Raw genomic sequence first — 22,569 nt, 5'->3', positions numbered from 1 at the left:
CAGCGTTCTGTGTCAGCTGACTGCCTTGCTCCCCAGCTCCCCGCAGCCCTGCTCCAGCTCCCAGGGCTGCAGACCCAGGGCTTTCTTCCCAGTGCTTTGACATGCCAGGCCCTCCTGCCCCAGGGCCTCTGCTCTTTCTGCTTCCTCTGCCTTCAAAGTTCTCTTGCTCCTCATCCTTCCTGGAGCAGCCCCCATGCTTCAGCGTCAGAAAGGCCTTCCTTGACTACACCATCACATCACCCTTGAAAAACTATTCTTCACGGCTCCCCCCCACTGGCTGACCTTACTATGTTTCTTTCGCGCATGTGTGTATTGTCCGTATTTCCCCCTGGACTTCACTCCTTGAATGTATAAGAAACAGATTGGGGTCTGAAGTTCAAGTGCAGGCCTCGTTCAGAGTGACTTTCAAACATCGTTTATAGATAATGCTGAATTTTGTTTTTTATTTAAACCTTTTCATTCTGTAAGACTTGGATTTAAATACAGAATTCCAATTACTGTTGGAAGAGTTACTAGGCGGGTGTTTATGCGGTGTGTGCGCCAGAGTCGCGCGACGTGTGGCGCAGAGTGCTTTTTTGAGGAACTGAACAGCCAGGTAAGGATTTTATGCTAAGCCTATTTTATCCCCACAGCTGAAGGCCTTTTCCTCTAAATGAAGTCTTTTATTTCCTTTCTGCCAAATAAATGGAATAAACTGTCGTTGCTGTGTGCCCCATACTGGCTCCGTGAGAACCAGCCTCAGTTGGTGTTGCACTTTGGTGCTCCGTTCTTCTCTCTGCTGCCATTAGCTCTTCCGCTGAGGTAGAACCTGCTCGTTGTGTTTCCCCCTAGCCCAATGTACATTGAGTTTCATGTCATTCACAGGAATAAAACTTCACTCACATACTCTTGACTGAATGGCAATAAAAAGATTTTGGAATTATAAAAACACAATTTTAATATGGAAACTGATTCAGCTTCTGTTTTAGATGATTGATTTCTCCTGTGGTTGGGGATGTTTTTCAGACAACTCTGAGTAGTCTGATACTCTTAGCACTTTCGTTAAAGCATCTTTAAAAAATGGTATAATGACTTTTGTATTACTCAGCACCTTTGGCACTCAGCGTGGTTTTATACGTTCTTATTCTATTGAAAGACTAGATGAAGGTATTCTCTGAATGCAGGGAAACGTGTGGAACCTGACTTTCTGGCTGCTCTGTACTTGCGCTGGAAACTGTTTGCTCGCTTGCTCCCACTGGGCCGTCTCTGGTCAGCGTTCTTAGGAGGGAGTTCTTGAGGGAACTCCAAGTCTGTGCCAGAAAGGAAAATGGGGTCCATCACCTTCCAAAGTTTATAAAACGAGAGACAGAACAACAAGTTCTACTTTGAGAATTACTAATGGAGACTCATCCACATATGAAAGCATTCTCTAGCAGATAGTACACTGTTATTTTGAAACTAGGGTAGACTCTCCCATCTTAGTTGAGAGAGCCCTCAAATATTGATAGCATTGTAAGAAAGGAAGCCCCCGTGACATGTAGCCCAGGAGATAAGCCTGCTCTGGTAGAAGACATCTGAATAAGATGTCATTTGGGTCTAGGTCACCATTTGGGTATAAGCAGAGATTTCTAATTCCAGCTTTTCCTCAAAAGATTTCAGCAGTCTGAACTAAAGGTATTATAAACATAGTACAGGTTGTTGCCAAGCTCAAAAACCATAGAGAAACCATTTCTTCTCTTCTGCTCTAAAATAACTGTATGAGGGTGCAGGATGAAAAGGTATTTTGGAGTTTAAAAGCAATAAAACATAGCACATGCGTCCTGCTGAAACTTGAATAAAACTTGCGTACTTTCACTAGTAGAACACCTTTCTGTTCCTGATCATAGCTACGATTCCCACCTGTATGGAGCCTCACTAGAAAGTGCTGTAAGTACCTTAAAGTAAAAGCGGCTGAGCTTTGTGACAATGGAGAAGAGTTCCCAGCACCAGGACTTGAGTCTCTGGTTGGTGACCAAAGGCAGAGATTGTGGATTGCAGTGGAGGAGAGGACTGACCGCTGCAGAACTCATAACCTCATTCTAGACTCAGCTGGACATACATTGTTTTACAGAATTCATAACCTCATTCTAGACTCAGCTGGACATACATTGTTTTACAGAATTCATAACCTCATTCTAGACTCAGCTGGACATACATTGTTTTACAGAATTCATAACCTCATTCTAGACTCAGCTGGACATACATTGTTTTACAGAATTCATAACCTCATTCTAGACTCAGCTGGACATACATTGTTTTACAGAATTCATAACCTCATTCTAGACTCAGCTGGACATACATTGTTTTAGATGTTGCCTATTACAAGTTTTAGGGGATTTTTAATTTTACATTTCAGTTGCATATTCTTTATTTGAGCATTTTGGCTTTGCTGGAGAGCACAGAACCCTAAAAGCTCAGTGTGATGATCTTGGAATTCCTTAATCTATTTATTCCCATTCTTAGTCTCTCTTCCCACTTCCTTCACTCTTCTGAAAACTAACACCTGCCAGCGAATTCAACTTGATGCTGCTTTTACTGAAGACCGGTGTCTAAAAATCAGTCCTGGCAACTAATGTAAAGTGAAATTTGGAAGACGCCTGGATTCTCATGGAGTTGTGCAGGCTGAAGTTATTAGAGAGGATTAGGGACCACAGCTGGTGGGCAGATGGAATGCTTATAATTTTACAATCTTAGGTAGCTGAAAACCCAAATCTGCACAAAGCCTATTTACTTTTTCTCTAGTTCATTCACTTCATCCTGCTGGAATATAACACTGGTCAAATGTGATACTTTAATTGTTGTACCTGATGAGTGGTCACTCACTTAGATGGGTCATTTATAATTCTGGTCGTGCAGTTTCTTACTCAATTGCATTTTAGTGACTGTTCTTTAATAATGTACTTAAAAGAAGCATAGTAGATAGGGAAGAGAGAATAAAACTTTTACATTTCATACAAAATATAGACATCAAGACTAGTTCACTCATACTAACCATGTACTACATGTAGTACAATATGATGAAGACTGGTTCAGTGAAATTACAACTGTTCAACTATTGGCTGTTTAAAGAAACTCTTTATTCTGTTTCCTTAGCTCTTTTTCTGTGTGGCCATTCTGTTAGAAAGTCCTTTGTTATTCATGTGGTCAGATAAGTCTCCCGGACCAGCTGCCTTCAACTGCTCTGCTATCTAATCACAGCCCCCTCCCCCTCAAGGTTTTCCTCTCTGTTTGCTCTGGCTTCTAATACTATGGGGGCCTTATCCATGCACAGAGCAACACTCAGCCTCCTCAGAAGCACAGGCCTGTGCCACACTCTCTAGTAGACTGGTGTTTCTTCCACAAAACAAAATGTTTGTGAGACTTCTGCTCAGTGGCTGTAACCTAGGGTCAAAATTAGGAACTTGTATTCGACTAACACAAAGATATGAATTTATACTTTAGTGGTTGTTACTGTATCCAAGGACAGAACTGGTGTCCACAAGACAGCTTAGCACTTCTTTGCTCTTACTGAAAAACTGCAGAAAAATGGCTGGTTTACATTCGTGCTGATGCTGAGTGTCTCAAAATATGGAAAACAGCTGGAGCTATAAATAAGTGGAGTAGCTTGGACACACTCTGTACTAGCCGGTGGGAGGAAAACAACACACAGATAGTTCAGGTGGTGCCACACAGCTAACAGCTGGAGTTTATGGTCCAGCGTCCTCTCTGTTCTTTTGGAACCAGTATGTGCTTCTTCTCTAAAGCCACAGTCAGCTGCAAAAATATTATAACATGGGTTTTGGAAGCAATTACTGCATAATAATGTTAAGGCCTCAAAACATACTGAATGATATATTTCTATATGTGGCCAGGCGGGGTGGGGGCTACTGTTACTGATACATTGACACTGAAGAGTCTGTAGAATTAACATAGGAAATGGTCTTGTTTTGGATTAGCTTTTCAAATGATTTGCAGTAGCTATTTTTTGGCCTTCTGTAATTGGATATGACCTTTTATGGAAGCAATAGTATAAACACATTTTAACTTCCAGTGTAATTATTTTGTACTGAACCAAGTGGCCTAGCCATTCTTTCAAGCTGGTGGATTTATCTCCCCTAAGTAAAATTGTTCCCCCAGCCTTCCCTTGTTCTCCTTGGATGGCAGATAGAGAGGAGGTTTTAGAAGTCCCCTAAGAAGAAACAGACCTAGATAGAATCCAAAGACCTAAGTTTGGTACTGGGTTCTTTTAGATTTGCCTATGTGAGCTTGACCAAGTTTTTAAAATCTCTGGTTTGTGGGATCCATATTAGTAAATGGGAAAAACAATACCAAATGTATATTCGTATATGAATGATACGAGCGCAGATCTAGGGCTGCCGTAACAGATACCGCAAACTGGAGAGCTTAAACAGGTGTGCATTGTCTCACACGTTGGAGACCAGAAGTCCCAGATCCAAGTGTCTGTATGTTTTGTTTCTTCCAAGGGCTGTGAGGGAAGGATCTGTTCCAGACCTCCCTCCTTGGCTCGTAGATGTTGCCTCGTCTCGTGTGCTCACATCATCTTCCCTGTGTGTGTGTTTGTGTCCAAATTTCCTCTTTTTGAATAATACATTAGTCATTTGTGTTAGGTCCCACCCAAATGACCTCATTTTAACTTAATTACCTCTGACAAGACACTATCTCAAAGTCACATGCTGAGGTACTGGGGATTAGGGTTTCAATACTTAGATTTTTAGAGGAGCACACTTTAGCCAATAACAATGCATTAAGGAGGGCTATCTAATTATAAATGATATTCTTACTATTATAGTTTCTAATTCTTTGAATTGCTCAGGGTATTCAAAATAATTTGATAAAATTTTATTCTAGTGGACATACTGATAAGGAAAAATATATCATACCTTCTCTAAAACATGAAACTTAAGATTCACCTGTGTTTTTGTTCCTTATGTTGTATTTGCAAGTGAAAAGGTAATGTCTTTTACTCTGTAGGAATAGATGAAGCTGTTTCGTACACACCATTCTGGTTCCTATCTCTAAGGGCACCTTTTTGTCGACTATTACTTGTGGAGGGTTGTTTGATGATTTATTGGGAATGTTTTAGCAGGAATGGATGAGTTAAATTGCTTCTGCCAGCAGGATTAAAGAACTCTAAATTAGACCCTGGCTGTTTGGCTCAGTGCTAGAATGTCAGCCCAGTATGTGGATGCCCCAGGTTCAATTTCTGATCAGAGTACACCAGCTACATCTCTACCCCTCCCCTTCCCCTTCCCCTCCCTCCCTCTTCCTCCCCCCCCCACCTCCCCCCCTCCTTCCTTCTCCCTTCCCCCCCTCCTTCCTTCTCCTCATCCCTCTCTTCCAGAAGCCATGGCCCAATTGGTTTGAGCACATTGACCCTGGGCACTGAGGATGGCTCCGTGGAGCCTCTACCTCAGGTGTAAAAAATAGCTCAGCTGCAAGCATGGCCCCAGATGGGCAGAGCATTGAGCCCAGATGAGAGTTGCTTGGTAGATTCTGGTTGGGGTGCATGTGGGAGTCTGTCTCTCTATCTCCCCTCCTCTCACTTGGAAAATAAGGGGAAAATATAACTCTAAATTAATCTTTTGCTCAAGGGTGAATGGACCTGCTTGGAAGTTAAAGTTTGAACAAAAGCAGTATTTTGCTCAAAAGTGTCAGAATTGCTAGATGCTTGCTACAAACTATTGTGGACCAGGAAAGCTGGAAAACAACTAACCTGGCTAAACAAAACTAAGGCATTTTAGCCTCTAAAAACAACTTTGTGCATTTCTATTTAATTTTCTGAAATAAGATTAGTGTGTGGCCAATTAAAAAGTTACCTCTAGGCTCAGCAGTAGAGCGTCGGCCGGCATTTGGATATCTGGGGTTCGATTTGCGGCCAGGGCACACAGGAGAAGTGTCCATCTGCTTCTTCACCCCTCCCCCTCTCCTTCCTTTCTTTCTCTTCCCCTCCCGCAGCCAAGGCTCTATGGAAGCAAAGTTGGCCCCGGCGCTGAGGATGGCTCCATGACCTCTGCCTCAGGCGCTAGAATGGCTCTGGCCTCAACATAGCAATGTCCCAGATGGGCAGAGCATCGCCCCCTGGTGGGCATGCTGGGTGGATCCCGGTCGGGAGCATGCGGGAGTCTGTCTGTCTGCCCCCTCTCCCTTCTTACTTCAGAAGAAAAAAAAAAAGTTACCTCCAGTAGATAGAATGCTCCATTCTGCCTCAGGATACTGTCCGGAGTGAGATCCAAGAATTTTCAGTTGCTTAATTAGTAATGTGCTTAGTGCAATTTTATCATCACAGCAATTGTGATAGCTTTACTGAGGAGCTTTGCCAGGCAGACTGTTAGCTTTGACTGTAGAAATATTTCTAATCCACACCAAATTTAGGATTCTATGAGTTTACTTAGTAGGTACATACTAGTTGCCTATGCAAAAATATAGATCTACAGATTTTGGACCCGGTTTTGTCATGACCTATTTTTAATATAATATTGTGATCTTTCAAGATGGCTTCCCTTACAACTCTTTCTACCATGATGTCTATGTCCTTGTTTCTAAGTACTTAGGGGCTGAAGCAGAGTGTGCGCATTTGTGGGTAGTGTTTCTCTTAGCATTGATTCAGTCATACTTGCAATAAATATTCCTGTGCCAAGCATTGAACTCAGAACTAGGGAATCAGTCAGTGACACCCAGCACAGACATGATTCCCGTGCTCGTAGAACTTACCTTTACCCATTTGTACGGGAGCATGCAGTGGGACACATATTTAAATATGGAGCCGAGTACGGGCTCTTAGGGGAGAACCGGTCTCTCAGAACGAGGGAGGAGGGAATTGGTCTGACCAGGAGGGGGGCATACGCACATTCTGTCCTGTCCTCCCCCCTTGGTCGCTTCAGGCTTGTCTGTCACAAGGTAACGTTTTACATTTTGGTGTTTTATAAGAGAAATTTTCTCATTAAAGTCTCCAGGAAATTATTTAAAAGTCAGTTACCTAGATGAGAAATTGCCAATGTATTGCAGTTATGAGAGCCGTACTTTGAAACTGTTTATCTCTGTCACTCATTCTTTTTCACGCCCCCTCCCAACTTTAAGATGGAGGTATTGCTTCTGTTTTTTACCTTGAGATCTTTTCTTTTATGTTTTCCTCTTGTACATTTTATTTCTTGTCCAGTTTGGTCCATGACCCAAATGGCTGATTTTGTTTCTGGCCCCCCACCCCCCACCCCCGGGCCCGAAGAGCTCACATTGTCCAGGGTTGTACATCTCAACCGTTAGGAGATGGAGACCAGATGAGAGGGATTTATCATCTGCTGACTTTGAAGTGGCCGTTATGGCTGATAAGGTCTGCCATTTATAGAGCTGGTTTGGGGTAAAAGTGTAATAATATTCCAGTTCTTAGGCCTCTTAACTGCATTTTCAATATGCATGCAAAAGACATTGCTCAGGCCTGTAACTATTGTGTGTTGAACAAAGGCATGCCAGCTGTGTGGCTCAAAACTTTATGTAGAAAGTCTTTTACTTTATGTAGAAAACCGAGTAATTTAAATTCCAAATAATTTAATTTTATAAAAACTCAGAATGAGACAGCAAGATCAGTGCATATGACTTTAGTATAGAGTAATTTGCTTGACAACAACTCGTGACTGCTCTCACATTAACCTTGGATTTGTGGGATATTTGGTCTTCAGACAGTGTTCCGAATTCTGGAAAGAAAAAAAATCTCTCATCGATAGCACCCTCCATATAGACATTTAATGTGTGGTGGCCCAATCTAACTTCATTTTAGTTTTTTCTCAGTTTGATGCATTTAGCATACAGTCTTTTTTTAAAAAAAATTGGAGCAGATGGTGCTGTCTTTTTTCATTATCTGTTTTTTAAAGGATTGTTGATTAGGAGGAATAAGAAATGAAACATGGCCAGATTTAATTGAGGACAGAAATTACACAATCCAAGAAGAGCCAGATATGCTCTGTGTTTTTCTACTTAAAGTTTACCATGGTTCATTTTTAAGTTTATAGAGTTCAAGTTTGCTATATATTTGAGTGCCATTTAAGATGGCTCTTGGTTTACTGGTTTACTTTGTTTTAACTTTGATTTCTAAAAGAGAAACCAGAAATATTTATATTTTCCCCCTTCTAGTCACATTTAAATAAGAAAATCTTTTGAGTAATTTTGGCTAAATTTTACTTTATACTACTAATATCTTTCACCTATGGTCTGCGTATTTTCTCACTGTTGATCAAGTGATCTTAAACCAAAATACATATTTAACAGGTGTCCAACCCAGAAGTCTCAAGGAAGTAGACAAAGAAGCACACAGAACAGTCAAGGGCTTCCCACTGGCACATCTGGGACAGTTTTAGCAACCAGGAGAATAATGGTACTGGAATATTACAAATTTTACTCAACTCAAAAAAGAATCCATGAATTACTAGATAAAGTGGGAGAGGGAACTGATGGACATAGAAGGAATGATAGAATTAAGAACATCACCACTTTACAACTATGAATATACATAACTTCTGACAAAGATCATCAGTGTTCACTCTAACCATCAGGTGAAAGAGGGGAGAAGGTGCCTTGACAACAGAAAAATACACTGCAGCACTGAGACCAAGTGGTGCTGAGCCTCACCCAAAGGTTCAGACTGGCACTGTGGACTTCTTTGTGTGATGCGATGGGAAGTGCATCTATAGAGAAATCTTGCCAAAAATCTTTAGCCTGAATTAATCTAGGTACTAGTATATGTGATAAGAAACCTGTTGTAGACTCTTCAAAAATATCAGCCTTAGGATATAAATACAAAGAATTTATGTTGTAGGCTAAATGAAACTAATGAAACCTGATCACTAGTGCAACATGTGTTCCTTAATTGGACCCTGAATTGGGGTGGGAGCACATTACAAATATTAAAACAATTGGGGAAATTTTAATATAGACTGTAGATTCAATTTTATTATATTAGTGTGAGATCTGTGGATTGTGATATTGCTGTGATTATGTACAAGAAGGTCCTTGTTCTTAGGAAAGACATGCTAAAGTTTTGAGAGTGAAGTGTTATATAAGATCAATAACTTTCTTTTAAATGTGTTTGCTTATGTAGACATAAAATACAAGTATAGCAAAAGGTTAACAATTGATCAATCTAGGGGAAGGGCAGGTGTGTGTTCATAGTACTGCTATTCCTTCACTTTTCTATAGATATAAAAATAAGTACAAATCAGGCACTTGAATGAAAATTTTTCATTGCCAAATTCTCCGGAAAAATGACAATATCTGTCCACTTTAGACCCACAACCTTTCCTGGCAGTGATTAAATAGATAAGGTGAAGACTTTTTCAGTTTTCCAGTCCTTCCCTTTTGCCTGATATGTCCACCTTCTTTTACTCATTGATATTACCTACTTGGTGGCTATATGCCTTTGAATCTGTACCCACATGGGTAATGTCTGCTAATTTCCTGAGTGAGGTAGGCTGTCTCATGAACAGTAATGGCCTTTCCATATGGCAGGCCTCTGAGGAGTTATTTGGAGTCCTAGCCCATGAAGTTGGCTCTGGATTTGATCCCCATTTCAGCTGACAGTCTTCATGGGGTTCTTCCATAGACTGTCTTGTCATCATCTTCAAATGCTTATAATTTAGTCATGAGACATCAATTAAGAAAATGTGACTATAGGGCCTGACCTGTGGTGGCGCAGTGGATAAGCGTCAACCTGGAAATGCTGAGGTTGCCGGTTCAAAACCCTGGGCTTGCCTGGTCAAGGCACATATGGGAGTTGATGCTTCCTGCTCCTCCCTCCTTCTCTCTCTCAATCTCTCTCTCTTCCCTCTCTATAATGAATAAATAAAATCTTTAAAAAAAAAAAAAGAAAAAAAAGAAAATGTGACTGTAAAAACTGTTCAAAGCTTGCTCAGTAGGTGAACTAAATGTTAAAATTCTCTTTCAGATTTAATGTGAGGCACAATTGTACTTCCTTGATTCTACCTCTCAGCTGACACAGTCTTACAAAAGTATTGACCATTCTACTTGAAAAGTTTTCATTGTGACATGCTGAGCCTTGATGAAAAAACATTTTGTGGAAACGTTTATAGGTGCAGTGCAGAAAGTAGTGTATAAGCTTTAATTACCTTTGTAAGTCATTCTATCCTGTGTTTAGCGATCACCTTCCTGTCACACACCCAGGAAGGGTACCAGCTTTTGCTGGATAATCATGGAGAGGAGGAGCCTTTCCCCAAAATGAAAGAGCTGTATCTGGCACAGGTTAGGGCTCAGCTAGCCAGTGAAATGGTTCAAACACGCAGAAAGAAGGAAAGGAAGGAACTGGTGCTAGAGTCAAGCTTGCCAGGCAAGCATATCTACTTAATACTTCATCCATTTTTTGTGGGCTTTTCATCTCTGCTTAATTTGATGTCTTAAAAATACTAGCTGTTTTTTGTACAATTCCATGCGTATATATGATTTTTGCCTTGTGAGGTAAACATAAGAATCTTTCTTAGAGAATTTAAGAGAACTCCATGTAGAATCTCCTACTATTTCAGGTAGAACCCATTTTAGTTGACATCAGAGAAGGTGGTTAAGAGATGAACTCTGAGTAGACCTGGGAGTTAGCAGGGGTCTGTGTATCTGGGACTTTCCCTTTTCATTAAGAACCTATGCCTAACACTCTTTTGTCCCTCTTACCACCTCAAGTGTTAACACAGCTTGTGCCTGAATCGACCGATTGGGCCTGTACGTGTGGGTTAATGGGAATGTTACCAACTCTTGGGCCAGAAAAGAAAAGCATTCTTTCTACCGAATTCCAGAAATAGCAACAGCTCCTAGGAAGTCGGCCCTGCTCATCCATTTACATTCTCTTACCGTCCCTCTGTCCAGCCGTCCCTCTGTCTGGGCACTCCCCCTGTGAAAGGGATCCATCTCTCCTTCCTTTCAGGTTCCAGGGTCTGTTTGGAACCCAAGTTCCTCTTGAAAATATTTTCTTTAACTGGAAGGCAACTTCTCATACCATATGTTCACCTACCTGCTGCGTTCTTGGTGTTGAGAGTCTGGTATTCCCTTGGTTGTCTTTGAGAATTTTAAATAGAGTAACCACTGAACTAGCTAAAGCGCTAGAGATGTTTCTTTTTACTTATTTAGCATCAGGATGATTGACATCTGAAGGCATTTCTGGAATAGGTGTCTTGGGGGAATACGACATTGTCTTCATATTTTGCAAGTTTATTCCTGGTGATTTGACACATTTTTAATATTTGTATTGCACATCTTTAAATATGGCTCCTGATCATTAAATGGAGGTTCTTCAGTAATTAATCCTACTTTTGTATGTATTTTTGATTCCTTTTGTTCCCAGAATAAGTAATATTCAAAAATGAAAGAGCTGATTTTATTGGAAAAGCAATTCAGTGAGCATTTTGAAGTTGTCTTCCTTCAGCCCGTTCGTTCTCATCGTCTGTAGGCATTCACTGGATACCCCACTTATTATGGAGTCATTCTTTTATCTAAAAGTTTATTTCTGTTCATTTATTTTTCATAGTGAGTATGTATGGTATTGATTTTAAGCCTCTTATCCCCCAAATGGGCATGACCAGAAGTTGCGTATTTTCCACCCCCTAGTTTATTACACATAATTTGTTAAAGAGATTAGTCAGCCCCTTGGCAAATCTGAGAAAGCATATTATATTATGCCGGCATATCTGTAAATGAGGCCTGTGGATGAGAACTAGACAGAAGGTTACAGAGAAATAGTGCTGATGTCATGCCACGGGAATGAAGGGGCTGTTACAGCCCTAAGTACATTCTATAGCTAGCAGCTAAGTGTCTAGCGGTATTTTCTTTTCTAAGAAGGAAAAAATGTGAAGCAAACCAAAGAAGTAAATTGTGTTTATAAAAGGGGATATTTTAATTAGTTTAGGCCTTGCAGTTATTCAAACAGTCTGAACTTAAGGTTCTTTTTGGAACAAACATAAAAACCATTATTTGTGGTGAGTTTAAATTTCACATGACACGTATTCCCTCTATGTGTGTGGGGTTTTTTTTCTTTTAAATGTATTTTCCTTGCTTGTGTATTTTTATTTTAACCTTTCCTCTGCTAAAATTGCTTTATTTATTAGGAGATTTGCTTTTAGAGGGAAGAAGCATAAGCCACCGAACTGGAGTTCCCCTTTGCCCTTTTTAGCATTTCCAAATAAGGTGATTCTCAACTCCTCGGGCATGTTTACACTAGAGGCTTCCATCTTACCTTCCTTTCAAGAAATTAACCTACCCCCAGACTGTTTAGATCTGCAAAAACAAAATGCCCCTCACTGTTTGTAGACCCTGGAGCCTGTCCTGAGAATGCCCTATGATCCTTTTTCACTGGCTGGCAGCATCTCAGCTCAAGGAAGAGGCTTTCAGATATTAACAAGGTAGTCATATAAAGGTGGGATGTCATATCCATCCACTTTATCTGGGGTCACAACCATACCTGAAGCTGGTGGAAAAGGTGCTAATTTGTTTGAACCTTGCAGCAGCCTCTGTGCCAGGAGAGAAAAATACAAAGTTGGCCTATAAGATTTACCCCTGGATTAATATACTTGCTGCAAGCCAGAGGGAAGAAGGCAGGACTGATAATGAAGAAAGAGAACCTGCCTGACCTGTGGTGGCACAATGGATAAAGCGTCAACCTGGAACACTGAGGTTGCCAGTTCAAAACCCGGGCTTGCCTGGTCAAGGCACATACGAGAAGCAACTACTATGAGCTGATGCTTCTTGCTCTTCCCTCACCCCCATGTCTCTTTCTCTTTCTCAAAAATCAATAAATAAAATCTTAAAAAAAAAAAAAAAAAAAGGGAAAGAGAACCTGGCCCTTCAACCTTGCACCTTGCATTTCTACCCCTTCTTGGACAACCATGTCCATTTGCCACACACTAGTTTCTTAAGGGAAGGGAATACATAACATGGTTTCTTTTTAACTTGATAGAAAGTCTGTCCAAAAGGCAAATGCCCAAAGTTATTCTTTTGTTTTGTTTTTGTGAGGGGACTAGCTATTATTTTTCTCCTCTCTCATAGTATAGTTTTGTGTGTGTATATTGGTGTGTTTGTGTGTCTGTCAGAGACAGAAACAATATAAAAAATGTGAGCAAGCAGAAATATACTCTGTATAATTGGGCTCTGAAATTGTTTTATGGGAAGGGAGATAGTAAGTCAAAGACTGCTCCAAGGCTCAGCTAACTTGCATCTGATGAGTGAGGCTGAGGTCTTGAGTTAACTCAGTTATTTAGGTAGCAGAGTCATGGATTTTGGCATTTTTGTACCAGAATGTTATCTTTTATAGAAGAGTTTATTTTATATGTGATGTAACTATCACTTTAGCTCAGTTAAACAGATTTTATTTTCACTCTTTGTGCAAATTGTGTGCCTGGCATTTATTTACGTTTTTCTCTCAGCTTGTGACAGCACAAATGGAAAAGCATTAAATGCGTGTGGGAATGCATTTTTCTCTCCTTGGAGAGAAAGACCGGATCCAGCCTGGCTTTGGGAAGGCGTTTCTGCTGACATAATAGAGTAGCAGTTGTCCTGTCGCTGCCTTTCCTCCCCACGCCCTGCCCTTTTCACTTTTGATCTTGTTGGAATCCTTGATTTGTCTCCATTCTGGCCCAATTTCCTCACTGTTCCTTTGCTCACGTACCTTCTCCCTAGCTCCAAAGGTCTTTGCTTTATTAATTTAACAGCGTTTTCAGAGTTTAAAATACACCAACAACACAGCTGTCTCCTGGGACTAAGAGGGTCTCCGTAGCTTTGTTCTCTTTCTCCCACTCACCTCCAGCAAACCCCATCCGTCTCAGCCCTGTGCTCTTCTCGCTCCACGTTCTCTGGCTCCTGATGCTCAGGTCCCTCCTCATTTGTCATGGTGCATTCAGACGTGCCCTTGCTTTGGGACCATGTACTAGGCTTGTGGTTTTGGGGAAAACACATCTGTTGTTGGAGCCTCAGTTTCCTTATTCCTCATCCTCACTCCTCAGTCATCAGACATCTGTAGTTACTGTGTTCTGAAAATGGATGTGCAGGACAGACTTCAGTTCTGCTGCTGCTGCTGCTGCTAGGGGGAAACGGAGCAGAGCGCGTCCATCTTGCAAGGGATGTTGTGCAATGAGCAGGATGTTGGTGCACTGAGCACAGACCTAGGTGCTCAGAAATGCCTGTCTCAAAGCCTCCTTGCTATTACAGTAAGATGGACAGGGAAGGTCAGCACCTCTCTCTGGAAGCCTCTTTCACTTGTATTACTGGCTCTTAATCTGAGACCCATTCTTTTCAGTTTTATAAAGAGTTTTTTTCTTCTAATCCAACCTTCTTTCCTGTTTTTCCTTTTTCTGAAAAGAAGCATAACTATTTCTTCTATTTTTAGTTTTTGAAAGCTAACCCAAGGGAGGGATCTCTGATTTTTCTTTTCTCCTTTCTCTCTTTCATGCCTTATATCTAGTACATAGTCTTGAGGATTCTTCCTTTGCACAGCTCTTTAATTCTTCTCATCTTTCTTTTTTCTTTTTCTTTTACTTTTTAAAATTTTATCCGCTGATTTGAGAGAAGAAAGAAGAGGGGGTTATGGGAGGGGAGGGAGAGAGAGAGAGAGAGAGAGAGAGCTAGAGAGTGATGAAAGGAGAAGGGGGGGGTGGAGAGAAAGAGAGAGAAGCATGAACTCGTTATTCCACCTAGTTGTTCCAGCTAGCTGTGTACTAATTGGCTGCTTCTGGTCGGTGCCATGATCAGGATTGGACCCATAACCTCAGCACTCCAGTTCCCTTCTTTGTTGAATAGGTGATGATCTCTGATCTAGACAAAGGCTTTATTACCTAAGGCTAGGGTCTGGCTTGTTCTTCTAAGACACTCTTAATGTGTCAGTCATGGCAGAATAAACAATGACTTCCTTCAGCTAGCTGTTTGAATGTATATAGAGCTATGTATATGTTTGAAACCATAAGGTCTTTCAAATTCTAGAATAACTAGTGATTGAGAAAGGTTGGTCTTTAACAGCTGAACCAGTTCTTTTATTGCAACTGTGCATATATTTGTGGGGTGTTTTTTGGTTTTGTTTTGTTTTGTTTTTACTGGCAATTAACTTCTAATATACACAGCATTTATGGTTACTTAGTAGTAGGAGCTTTCAGAAAATGTGAAGGTATATATACTTTTTGACTTTTTGGGTATTATTCATTGTTATCTATAGCTTAACATAAATACATGATTACAAATGAGCTTGTGACATTTGGCCTTTTGAGTGTGAATTTTCTTTAGTTATAATTTCAAAAAATATCATATTTGCTAACAGCTCATTTAGTTTTCTCACCAAAAGAAAGGTAAGCATCTACTATACAATGCAATGGGGAAAAATAAAGAACCCGATCTTTTACAGTTTAACGCAGTACCGACTAGAAATTCTTACTATATATATATCTCTATATAGGCTTGGTTTATTGGTTTAATCAGCAAGTATCTATTGAGCTGTGATCCTGCAGGAACATTGCTAGGTGCTCCGGGCTAAATGGTGAGCATGTCCTACAACAGGCGTCAGCACACTGCAGCCTGCCCTGTTTTTGTATGTTCCTCGCTCTAAGATGGTTATTACGTTTCTAAATGGCCATAGAAACAAATAAGAATGTGGCAGGCCTATATGTGGCCCATAAAGTTTAAAATATTTACTATCTAGGCAAAAGGTGAATGGAATTAAGAGGTATGAATTTTGAGTTATAAAAAAAGTAAGTCACAGGAAAGAGAGTGTAGTCATTATTACAATATCATAATAACTTTGTATGTAGACAGAGATGGTTACTAGTATCGTGGTGATCACTTCATAAGGTGTATACAATGTCCAGTCACTGTGTTGTACATCTGAAACTAATATATAAGATCTATACTTTAATGAAGATTTAATTACTTAAAATATTCACTAGCTGGTTATTTTAAAAAAATTTTGTCTACTTTGGACCTATGTTATCTCTGCCTTCCAGAAGCTTATATTTTGGTAGGAAAGACAAGTAATACACAAGGGAACAAATCTACAAGAGAATTAATTTTCAGGTTTTGATAACAGATAGGAAGGCAATAAGTAGGATGTGAGAACGACGGCAGTGAGCTGGGGAAAGGGTGGGAGCTGAAGTGGGATCCTTTGAAAAGGTGAAGTCGAGATTAGACTTGAACAAGAGCTGGGCCTACTGATCCCTCACTCTCTAATTCAGTCTCCCCTGTTACCTCCAAATGTTAGCTTGTCCACAGAGCTCAGCTACATGTTAGTTCCCAGGAAGTTCATGGAATCCTCTCTGTTGGATTGCCTTTATCATAACACCTATAGCCTTGTAACTGCCTGTTTGCTTTAATTCTCCCTCCCAGTCCTCCACCCCCATAAGACTTGAAATTTGTATCTTGAAGGCAAGGACATATGTCTTGGTAATCATGTATCTCTAGCATTTAGCTCATAAACTAGATTTAACAAGTTAAGTAGATATATAAACTCAAAATTAGATTTCATCAAGCAGGTTTTGAAAGTCAGAAGTACCCTCTAGCAAAACTGATTCTCAAGTTTAAATTCTATTATTTATTTTTTCTTGGGAGGGAGATATACATCCTTCTGAGACCATCTTCCTACTTAAGGCACTTCCTCCTTTCATTTTTAAAACAATCTTGCTCCTCCCCCAAACTTGCCCAAAAGATACCATCATCTATCTATTTGATTTAGCCAAAGACCAGGGATTTTGATCCCCGATTCTTCTCGTTGTCTTTGCCTATCACGTCCAGTCGTTCAGCACCTCCAGATCCAGTCCTGTTCTCACCGCTTTACTACTCCCCTAGCCCAGGCCAGCTCTACCTTCCCCTGAACCAGTGCAGCAGTGGCCTGCCTGGTCTTTCTGTTCTCACCCTTCCCGTCATACGAAGCCAAACAAACAAAGCTTTTCAAACTCAAAATAAGATGACAGTTCCTCTATGTAAGCATTCCAGAGGCTGCCCATCAAACTTCAATTAAAAATGAGCTCAAAAGCCTGAACTCACAGCACTGCTGAATTGGCACCCGTCTCTTCAAACTCATGTCTTCCTTGCCCTTGGCTTCTAGCTGAACTGGTGTCCTTCTCCTCCTCCTTCCTCTTAGGGCCTTCTCTTCCCTGTTGCCTGCTGATTTATCAGACGAACTCAGAGTTAATCTAGTCAGCTTCGACTGTGTAAGCCAGTCTAGTTGCTAGTTAGCACACCATGGTGAAGTGCCTCCACCAAAGAATCCCCGTCCCTAATTTTCATGTCCTGCTGTGGGACCAGAGTTCATGGTAACAGGCAACTGGCTGGATGGTAACGGTTAGTAAGGCCTTGGAGAAGGAACTTCGCAACCTTATTGCCTTCTAATGGAATTAACTTTTTCCTCTCTCTTTTTTCATGCAGAGTATGAGTTGGAAGTAAAGAGGGTGCAAGACATTCTTTCGGGAATAGAGAAACCACAGGTATGTCTTCTGGATTTCTCAGCATAAATAACACTTTCTTAAATATTTCAAGTGTGCTTTTCCTTCACCGTATAGAAGGTAAGCAAAAGGGCCCTTTCCCATTGCAGATTATTCATAAACTGTGAAATAGGGTTGCTATTAAGAAGCATGAAAAATACAGAACAGAGGTCCTCTGTCTAGTCATAATCCACTGAAATGTCCTCTGTATTTAGATCATCTAAATGCAATTAGGTATTCTTCACAACTTCCACGGCTGCCCACCCAACCTCCCTTATCCCATCCTTAAGGTCTACAGAACAGTTTTGGGTTTTTTAGTAATTTCCTATTACCTGTGTAAAATGTAGTAATAATTTTTTAAAACCTCAGTAATTCCAAGTATTTTTCCAGGTAAATTTCAAAAGATAGTTAAATATTAGCTGAGAAAATAAATGCAATATTGTTGAGTGTAATGGCAAGAAAAAAATTGGTGGGAGTGGTGATATTATGAGGTTTAAAGCTTGATTTTGCCAGGTGCTTTGAAATTAAAGTGAAAAAAATCAAAATGTTGATTCAGTCTTTCATCTGAGAATAGAGAGCCAAGTTCTTGGGAGTGTTTTTTAGCTGAATGGGAAAACCTTGATTCTTCATATGTTTGAAATACTGAGGCTTTTTAACGGAAAAGTCCAAACCTGCCTCGGGGTACAGAGCTGAGTTTGACTAGATTTAAAAGCATGAGGTGTGTTGGCCGAGGGCACAATGGGCAGCTTGTGGAGGAGTGGGGTGTTGAGGTTGGGTCGGGAGTCTGCTTCATCTGGTAAGGAGCAGGTTGCCGTTTAGAGTACCCACGCAAAGAAGTGATATAATCAGGACTGTAGTTTCAGGATTATCAAACAGCTGGCCCATGGATGGGTTGGAGTGAGGGGAGGATGCCCTGAGGGACATGTGTCGGGAATCAGTTACTATAGTGGTGGTAAGAGGCTGTGAGTAGGGCATTAGCTGTGGCATGGAGACAGTGGATACTAGAGTCATTCTAGAGAGAAATCCATAAGCTGTTATAACCTATTAGAAATCAAGTGTCATGCTAACTGGGCTATTGGGGTTAGATCCTGCCTTTTAGAAGTCGCTTCCTCTAATGTGACCCCTTCATTGCTGTCCCGCCCATCAAGTGGGACACTCCACACAAGACTCAGTCCCACTGGCCTGCCCCAGCTTTCTGACGCTCTTTATGTATTTAATGTCGTACCTCATTCCCTTGTTTCTGTGTCTTTCCCAGTAGTCAGGGAGTTCTGCAGAGGAAGCTTATGTCTATGCCCCTTTTGTGTCTTCAGTGCCTTTCGTAGACATGTGGAGTTTGTTTTATTAGCACGCCATCTGGAAGATCAGCACAGTGGGCAGTTGCCAGTGTCCAGTCTAGCAGCGCTGCAGGGAGAGGGGAGCAGAATACTGGTAGGGAGACCACGTGCATGAGAATGATCAAATTGTGGGCGTAGGTGATGGCTTTGGGGGTGGGGCTGGGGGACTGGAGTACAGAGAGAACTTCAACAAGGCTTGAGGGCAGAATTGTAGGAAAAGCTTACATTTGTAGTATAGCAGAAAGAAGAATATGCCGTGAGGAAAACAGAAGTCGTAATCAGAGGGAGAAGATAGAGCAACAGTGGATTGTCCTAGAAGAAGTCACAAAACTTCATAGTCTGTCGTATGTGTGCACACACATGCACAGCGTTTTTTTTTAAATTAGTCTTAATCATTTCTTTACTGCAGAAGGGACAGAGTACAGCCTGACCAAGCGTTGGCACAGTGAATAGAGCATTGCCCTCAGATGCAGAAGACCCAGGTTCGAAACCCCAAGGTTGCCAGCTTGAGCAAAAGCTCACCAGCTTGAGTGTGGGGTCGCTGGCTTGAGCATGGGATCATAGACATGACCCCATGGTCCCTGGCTTGAGCTCCAAGGTCACTGGCTCAGCTGAAGCCCCCACCCCTTTAGTCAATGCATGTATGAGAAAGCAGTCAGTGAACAAGTAAGGTGCCACAATGAAGAATTGATGTTTCCCATCTCTCTCCCTTTCTGTTTGTCCCTATATGTCCCTCTCAATGGCCCTCTCTCTCTCTCTCGCTCTCTCTCTCTTTCTCTCCCACCAAAAAAAGGGACCATGTTTCTGAGGATCGTGTGGCTCTAACAAGATAAAAGCAATTATCGAAGTGCATTGGTCTTTCCCTTGATTCAGCATTTATTAAGCACTATTCTCTATAGTTTTTAGACAAGAATAGGCAGACAGGCTTCTTTGTAAATAGTTATGACATTAGGCAAAATATGGCAGTATTGTCATTTGAAGAGGTCAGATGCATCTCAGTAGCTAAAATCAAGATGTCCACAGGACTACATTTCTGACTGGAGGCTTAGGGGTAAACCTGATGATGCCTTGCCTTTTTCAGCTTCTCCTAGAAGTTGCCTGCATTCTTTGGCTTGTGGCCCCTTTCATCCTTGTGTCTCTTTCTCTGACTCTCCTGTTTCCCTCTTTCACTATAAAGTCAGACCCACCAAGGTAATCCAGGTTAGTCTCTTCTTTATAAGATCCGTAACTTAATAACATCTGCAAACTCCCTTTTATCTTCATGGTAATATTTATATTCATAGGTTCCAGGGATTACACTGTGGACCTCTTTGGTTGAGGTGGGGGATCATTATTCTGCTTATGACACCATCCCCTGGTCCCCACATAAACTCTTTTGGCCTGGTGGCGATACATTCTTCCTGCCCAGCCCAGTTAGTTGTTACACAGTTTTTCTGCCTTCCTTTCTCTTCCTCCCTCTCTTCACCTTCTCTGTCTGAAGTTCTCATTCATGATCGTGTCTCATTTATCCTTGTGTCCCCTCACCCATAGCACTGTCATTGGCACATCATGAACCCTTAACAAATGCTCACTAAATAAAAGGCTGCACTGGGTTCTGGCAGGTGAGAAAAAGGCCTGAAGACTGGCCAGCATAGATGAGGCACGGCCAGCGTGGTGGCCTGTGGGGACAGGGTAGCAGCAAAGTGCAGGGCAGCAGCCTAGGCGGGAAGGGCCGGGCTTTGCAATCTGGTTCTCTGAGTTGCGGTCCAGCATGGCTATTAAGTATGTCTGTGACCTTGGGTAAGTTATATAACTTCCTGAGCCTAGGTTTCCTCATCTTTGAAAGGTAGGATACTAAGTAGCACATGGGACTGAGAAGTAAGTTATATACTATTTACAGAGTACTTGGTATAGAGTGTGGAGCATTTCTCTATAGTTTATAGCAGGGGTCTCAAACTCGCGGGCCGCATGCGGCCCGGATTGTGCTTGTTGTACTGATTTTTTTTTGTTTTCAACTGCAGTGAGAAAAGTGTTGCGTAACAGTTGCCTTTTGTAGACCTAGTGCAGCCCGCCAAATGGCTGTGATCTTGCTCTGCGGCCCACATGCTGAGTTGAGTTTGAGACCCCTGGTTTATATCATAACATTAGGCCAAGTGAAGCTACCTGCTGCTCTCTGAAATAAGAAGGAGGGATGTTCAGCCACCTTGCAGGGAAAAAAGCAGAGCTGCAGAAAGTTTGGCACACAATTGTATAAATGATTCTTGTTAATTTTTTTTTTCAGACACATCTGGTAACACCTTTAAATAAAGGCATTTATTTCTCTTCGAAATTTTTGTTGATGATTTGTTTAATGTATAGAAACAGTATTGAGGATGTGTGGATTTTAGTCATCTCTTTAGAATTTTGCGCATCCTTAATTTAGCAAGTCATTTACTTTTCAGAAACCCAGACATGATAACTATGCAACTATTTAGTCATTGAGTAAAAACAGTGTACAAATACACTAGGTATTTGTCCTGAGACTCTTAACAGGTGCCTTGGGGATGGTACTTGCATCCACCACTGCAGCAGAGAAACAAGCTTGACTTACTCTACGGTGTAGGAATCAGCCTCTGTTAGTGCTAGACACCTCCAACCTGGTGTGGTTTAATCTACTCAGGTGGTGGTGCTCAATGAAGTCTTCTACATACTGCTGGGCTGTTTATTTTCAGGATGTAAATAAATGTAACCTGAAATTGTGGTTTCCGCATTGTTTCCATCTGCTAATGTTTAGCTTTTAGGAACAATTGATTTGTTGGCTCCAGGAGTGAGAAACTGGCCTGAGAGGAACAACTGCAAGAAGCGATTCCTGAAAGATAAACAGCAGTGTGTCTGGAAACATATTTGAGGTTTTTAGCATTTAAAGAATTATATAAACTGATGATTATGAAACCCTAGATTTGAGTATCCATTTTTCCTTTGAGTAATGATCTCTTTGACCTTTTCCTTTTTAATTTTCCTTTGTGTTATTATTTTTCAAAATGGTGCTTTTGAAGTGAAGCCAGTATTTTTAAGGTAATATATCCTCAACGTACTTCCTGATTGGATCAGCATGCCACCCACATAGTTGAATCCAAAGACCAGACCAAATTTAGAAGCTTCTAACTTGCATAGAAATATTTTTAAACATGACAGTAACAATTTATTAACTTTATGAGAGTAAATAGTGTTTTTGATCCAAATGCTATCATTTGTATATCATATTGTCTGGGCTGAACAGGAGAGAAGGGGACATGGAGAAAGAGCTAAGCATTATATATCAAATAACTACATAAAATGCAGTCCTGTCATTTCTGAATGTGTACATATAGATGCTTTTTTTTCATTTTTAAAAACTATTCAATTTTAGAGAGGTAGGAGGGAGAAAAAATGAGAGAGAGAGAAGAGGGAAGAGCAGGAAGCATCAGCTTGCATATGTGCCTTGACCAGGCAAGCCCAGGGTTTCAGACCGACAACGTCAGCATTTCCAGGTCCACGCTTTATCCACTGCGCCACCACAGGCCAGGCCACAGATGCTTTTAACTAACACTCATTCTCAAATTGAAATCTCTGTTTAATAAATACACAGACAAGAACGATTTCTAATCAGTATGTAATCACTTAGAAGTAGATGGTGGTACTATGAGTTCTTCAGGATACTTGAAAGCAGTTTAATTTAAATTATTTTTGTGCAGACTTACACTAGTTATCCACACAACAGACTCATATCACTAGGGTTGAGACAAATGTCAAATTGGGTCTCGTCCAGTAATTTTGTAATT

At 41.0% G+C, this 22,569-nt stretch overlaps 1 protein-coding gene across 5 annotated transcripts in view; it reads left to right on the top strand.

Annotated features, from left to right (window-relative positions):
• Positions 1-22,569, top strand: part of FNDC3B (fibronectin type III domain containing 3B) — a 399,472-nt gene that overhangs the window by 251,746 nt on the left and 125,157 nt on the right. For all 5 annotated transcript variants that reach the window (XM_066240652.1, XM_066240651.1, XM_066240650.1 and 2 more), the window contains exon 7: positions 17,401-17,459. In XM_066240652.1, coding sequence (XP_066096749.1) covers positions 17,401-17,459 — 59 coding nt within the window. The remainder of the gene's footprint in view (positions 1-17,400; positions 17,460-22,569) is intronic.

This window comes from Saccopteryx bilineata, chromosome 8, assembly GCF_036850765.1.
Source record: "Saccopteryx bilineata isolate mSacBil1 chromosome 8, mSacBil1_pri_phased_curated, whole genome shotgun sequence".
In the NCBI taxonomy this organism is placed as follows: Eukaryota; Metazoa; Chordata; class Mammalia; order Chiroptera; family Emballonuridae; genus Saccopteryx; species Saccopteryx bilineata.
This window is presented reverse-complemented; position numbering and strand designations above follow the sequence as displayed.